Source organism: Cyprinus carpio, unplaced genomic scaffold (assembly GCF_018340385.1).
Source record: "Cyprinus carpio isolate SPL01 unplaced genomic scaffold, ASM1834038v1 S000006601, whole genome shotgun sequence".
In the NCBI taxonomy this organism is placed as follows: Eukaryota; Metazoa; Chordata; class Actinopteri; order Cypriniformes; family Cyprinidae; genus Cyprinus; species Cyprinus carpio.
The window spans coordinates 192,063-197,873 of record NW_024879247.1 but is presented as its reverse complement, the minus strand read 5'-3'; the positions used below and the strand labels follow the sequence as shown (position 1 = coordinate 197,873).

Genomic DNA, 5,811 nt, shown 5'->3' with positions numbered 1-5,811 from the left:
TTGAAAAAAATAAATACTAAGCATTTGGTCTAGTCCAGTTTAGCCATATACTGCAGCTCACTGTCTACACTAAAAATAAAGGTTCATTATTGGCTTCTATAGTTCCATTAAGAAAATGTAACATTCATGGAAGCTTTCTATTCCTCAAAAGATTCTCATTAGATTATTAAAATGTTTGACACAGAAACAAATGCTTCTTTTAAGAACTAGTCACTGAAAGGTTCTTTGGGAAAGCAAAAATGATTCTTTTATGGCATTGCTGCAAAAATATATATATATACACATATATATACAACAGTGATAGGAGGACGATGGGGGCAGGGAATTGGAGTGAAAGGGAGAGAAATGCAAATGAAGTGCCTATAGCAGGCTGGAGAGAGCCCTTCATCACTGCAGGGATGGAGATGAGCAGACATTGTGTTGCTACGCTGTGATTGAGTGATGTTGGGTGTCAGTGTTGACGATAAAGAACTGGATAAATAATCTTAGCTCTGAGGTTAGTTTTCCAGTGTAGGAATCTTACAGACGAATGGAAAGGCCTTATCACAACTGTTGTCATTCCAAGACCTCAGTGCTGCAAAAGATGGAAAGATGCAAACAGTTTCTTCATTTTGTAATGTCCTGACATATTTAGTGGGGTTGTCAATCAGCTATATATATATATGTATGACTGTATATGCAGCATGACTGTTTTCAACATTGATAATAATATGTTATTCGAGCAGCAAAGCTCATGGGACACTGAAGAGTGAAGTAATGGCTGAAAATACAGCTTTTCCATCCCATTGTTAAATTACATTTGAAAATATATTCAAATAGAAAAAGAGTTATTTTAAGTTGTAATAATATTTCACAATATTACTGTTTTTACTGTATTGATTAAATACAAACTGCAGCTTTGGTATGCACACAAGACTTCTTTCAAAGTCAATGACTTGTTATCTTAATTGTACTAAATTATCTAAATGAATTTCTATTATATTATTCAAAACATGTGAACTCACCACTGTTTTGTCTGTACCAGATCTCCACACAATCCTCCTCCTGAGGGATGCGATGGATGCCATCATCTGGTTGATTTCCATCCCAGTAACTGTATTCATAGGGTGACCCATCTGTCCACTCCATAGTGCCCTCCTACCGACAAACTAGGATTAACAACGCTATCACATTTGCTTGCTCCTTGCCCCTTAACCCTGAAGTGATAACTAAAATCTTCCTGCCAAGCACGAGTTCACAGCTTTGGTGCTTTCTGGATCGTTTTTTGATCCAGGATCTCAGAGAAAACTTTCCATTTATGAAACTGAGGGTTTTGTTACAACATCATCCCATAAACAATCTACCTCAACTTGGAGTTAGACCAAAGTGTTGGTTCACCACTGTCTGGAAATGATTAAACGTCACTCAGAGAAACTATATTTTTCCATTTATGGGAGGATTTACATGCTTGGACTTTTACAGCACACACAAGCTGTGTCAGTCATGTAGCTGTTTTAATGGGTTACTAGGAATCATGACTGCTTCACATAATAAAACATCAGTGAATCATTAAAAAATCAATCTCTTATTGTGTGATGATGTTTACCTGTCTTCTATCATGAAGGCCAATCCAAATATCTGTTGGAATTCCTGGTACACGGCTGTTCACAAGATCATAGACAAACACATTTTCCTCCCAGCTAGGAAAAAAGTTATTAGAACGTGTAAATTTTAATAGAAGGTCCAGCAAAATCCTGCACTGTAAGACAAATGGCAGCACTGTCAGTGACGAGTCATACCTGTGGATGGAGGTGAGTTTGGCAGATTTGTGTCCGTTTGAGAACTCAGCGCAGTACAGATCTGCCTCAGCCCAGGTGCGGTTCAAGGGGAAGAAGAAGCGGTAACAGTAACCCTCAAATTCAGTCCAGAAGAGCGGACATGTCACAGGCTGGTTTGAGTCTGACAGTTGCAGGGGCAGTGCTAGAGGAAACGGTAGCAGTTCAGTATAGTATACGAGCACATAATTGGTCAAACACTTACAAACACCACAAAAATATATTATTACGTTATCTGAAACAGCATCTGGAAAGTATTTAGCTGATTTCAAAATATAATGTCATTGTTTTCTTTTCACAGCATCAGCCTGCTTTCAATTTAGTTTGAATTGTGCAAGAGCTCAATAAATTCTGTTATGCAACAAAAACAATTATAGGTTACACATGAGTATTACAGTATTTAAATATTACATTACAATAACTGAAGACAGATAAATGTAAGAAAAATGTGTCCTAAATAAATGATAAATGAATTGCAATGTTAAGGAAAACAGCTGAATTATTTAGTGGCAATTTTTTTTTTCCAGCATAATATGTTACAGGGAAACTTTTCCTGCCTTTCAAATCTGAGTCATACTTAACCTTTAAAGATGGATTCACTGCTAGTCTGAGCTCTTGTAAATAAATAAAACATTGCAAGTATAGCATTTATTTCACATCCTCATTCACTGGGCATATTGTCTGCAAAATACAGATTAAAACAATACATTATAAACAGAAGCATCTATAACTTGGCAAAGCATCTCTGGTTTAGCTTGAGACTGTCTATTTGCCATGTAAAGAAGCAAATTAAAGCATATTAACTGTGTCTGCACTGTATCCTTGTCTTTGGTTCTGGTGGCACTCACCTTGTGTGATCTTGATGTTTGTTGAAGGCAGAGCCCACACTGGAAGCCGGTGATCAATAGGGCTAAACACAATTCCCAACAGAGCATGTTTAGTGCAAGAGAGGAGATTGAGGTCTGGAGTGTGTGTGTGTGTGTGTGTGTATGTGTGTGTGTGCTGCAGGACAGTGTGGAGTGTTGGGGAGAGTAGAGGGTGTGTGAGCCTCTCTCAGCCCCTGCCTTTTTGTTGGACTCTTCCTACTTGGTCAAGTCCAAAACACTGACATCAGACTGTGTAAGAAAGGGAGAAAGAGAGAACCCAAGAGCCTAAAACTGATATTTTGTGTCATTAAGTAATGCTCCCTGGGCGGACAATTTACTACATATACTATCCTTCGAAAGTTTGGGGTCAGTAAGATTTAAAAAAAAAAAAAACATACTTTTAATACTTTTAAGGACACAATGATGCATTAAAAAAGTGACAGCTAAGACATTTATAATGTTATAAAAATGTCTGTTTCAAATAAATGCTGTTTTGGAACTTTCTATAGCACCAAATAGTATGAGTGATTTCTAAAATATCATGTGACACTAAAGACTGGATTAAATGCTTCTGAAAATTCAGCTTTGCCATCACAGGAATTAATGAGTTTTAAAAAGATATTAATATAACATTTAGGTTTACTGTTTTTACAAATGAATGCAGCCTTTGTGATCACAAAAGTCTTTTTTGAAAACATAAAAAAATCTAACCAACCCTATTCATATCACAAAAAAAACAACAAAAAAAGTATGAAAAGTATGATTATATGTTTTATTTTTTTTAATATTGAATGCTTTTGTTTTTGTTTTAATTTAATTTAATAATTGAATTTCTTAAAAAGGTACTTAATTTATTAATTAAAATAAATAACAGTTTTATTAGTATTCTACGTCAGTATTATGTTTGTCATATAATATAATAACCTTTTGCAATTTTAACTTTTACATATGGAAAACATCTAATTAATATCGTTGCAGAAACATCAATTTTACCTGTGATTCCTCATTAACCTTTAATTTGTGAAATTCAATCCCCAAAACACCACAGTATGGCCACAATCTGGAGTAACTAAGATGAATGCTTCAGAAATACCAACATGTTTGCCAATAGAATAAAGCAATATAATAACTAACATGTAAATGGTTGAACTTCAAATCTATGAAAACATTTCATCTTGTAATTATTTGTTGGAAATATCATGACGTCCAGCTTGTCTGAACACCCACTTCACACTACTTGCTTAGTTCCATTAGTCTCCCCTGACACCATCTTGCATTTGATAGCATGTCTGCTTTATCTCATGGCCTACAGAGCCCATGCTATTAGAGGCCCAGGATTCCTCTTATCTTTGTGAGGGCTGCCGCCTATAACAGCTAAGGGCAGGAGCGTGGCGATATGACTCATTCTTATACTGAAGGAGGACTCCATTTAAGATTTTCAGATATGATTGCTGCTAAATATGGTTTCTAAATGACTCCTGGTGCTGCATCCTGTCAGGTGGAGACAAATAATATCTAACATGCAGTACAATACAGGAAGGAAAGGCTTTAAAGAACTTTTTAAACTTTTATCATCATTTACATGTAGGACTTTTTCACTGTATAGTAGCCATGTACACACTGTACCAAAATTTGGTTGTCAATTCACTTTGTAGTCCGGTTCTGTTCACACCCAGTTCAAGTTACAACTGAACTGAATTCTACAAACCCAAAGAACAAGCTCAAAGATGCTTAAAAACAAGCAGACATGACAACATTTTGAGAGCGTGCTCTGAGAAGCCGCCTTCCGATCATTAATAACAGTGGCTTAGTTAAAATCGCCAAGCATAAGTCTTTGATTGCTGTTATTTTTCTTTGGTCAAAAATAGTGGACACCAAAAATAGCAGTCTTCAGTTTGGTTGTAACTTGAAAACAATAATTTAGGGGATTCACTCCCATATTTAAATGTGATTGTCACTCCTGAAACTTTACAGTGTGTACGTGGCCACATGGCTGTCATTAGGGTTCTTCAAAACCATCTTTATAGAGCCACATTCCTAAGTTTCATTCCCTGGATCACTGAGTTTTCGCCCAAGCCAACAATGAGAAAGTAGTTCAGACATTTCCAGTGCATCATTGGGCGTACCCATGACCTGTTTGAGGAAGATGAAACTGAGACGTGTGAGCTAGCTAAAAAATATCTTTTTTTGGGGGTCTGGTATTGATTTTGAATCAGTTCAAAGCCAGCTGATGTGCAGACATGAGATGAAACATAGCACCTCTGTTTATTGGCAGAACTCCCAAAAATATGTTCTTGTACATTGTACATTTTACATTGACAAGGGTGATTCATTCCAGAAAAAATGTCTTTGGTTACCTTTACTTACATTTTCCTACATTGCTTGTGATCCCTCAGGTGTAGTGCAGATGGTGGTGCACATAAGAAAAGCAACAGCTGTGACATTCAGCACTTCCTGTAGCAGGACAGTCAAACAGCTGCACATTTTGTTAATTATGAGTGCTTTTTGCTGACCTCGTGTTTTGACATAAGAAAAGCAACAGCTGTGACATTCAGCATGGTTTTTTTTTTTTTCTCAACAAAACACAAAAATGTGACCAATAATGGTTTGCAGTATAGTAATATAGTCTTAATTAACAGAATTATGAGTGCTTTTTGCTGACCTAATACACTGTGAGCCATGTAATATAAGTTACCGGCTGTCATCTCTGTGTACTGCTACAGTGTTTATTGTGCACATTGTTGCTTAGCAGCTTCAGTTCCACGCAATGAGGTGGGCAAGTGTGCCACAAAAAGCATGATATCACAGCAAGGCTCTGTGTGAAAGCGAACGGGCCATTTTCAGTGGACCATCTCTAATTGCTGGAAAAAGTGCAATGGCTTGAGTGTTACTGGAAATAGCTGCAAGACATGACAGAGATGGGGGAAAACATATTGGGCTGATGAATTCTGCTTTAGCTCCTTGCTACCATCTTGTGGTATAATTATGCAATGTGGGTGTGGTGAATAGAAGTTAATGTTGACTTGGTCACACACCCCACTGTAAACAATAAAAGTTCACATTCATGCTGCAAACTGCAATGGGGTTCGTCTTTTTCAGTTTATTTATTTTATTTATTTTCATTTAATAGG

At 36.7% G+C, this 5,811-nt stretch overlaps 1 protein-coding gene across 1 annotated transcript; it reads right to left on the bottom strand.

Moving 5' to 3' along the window:
- Positions 1 to 5,385, bottom strand: LOC109074812 (C-type lectin Cal-like). Its single transcript, XM_042754811.1, has 6 exons — positions 5,376 to 5,385; positions 2,663 to 2,866; positions 1,779 to 1,959; positions 1,586 to 1,679; positions 1,005 to 1,137; positions 1 to 574 (listed from the first exon to the last, which is right to left on the bottom strand). The coding sequence occupies exons 1-6, from the start codon at positions 5,383 to 5,385 to the stop codon at positions 498 to 500; spliced, it is 699 nt and encodes a 232-aa protein (XP_042610745.1). The 3' UTR covers positions 1 to 497.
- Positions 5,386 to 5,811: the final 426 nt, after the last annotated feature.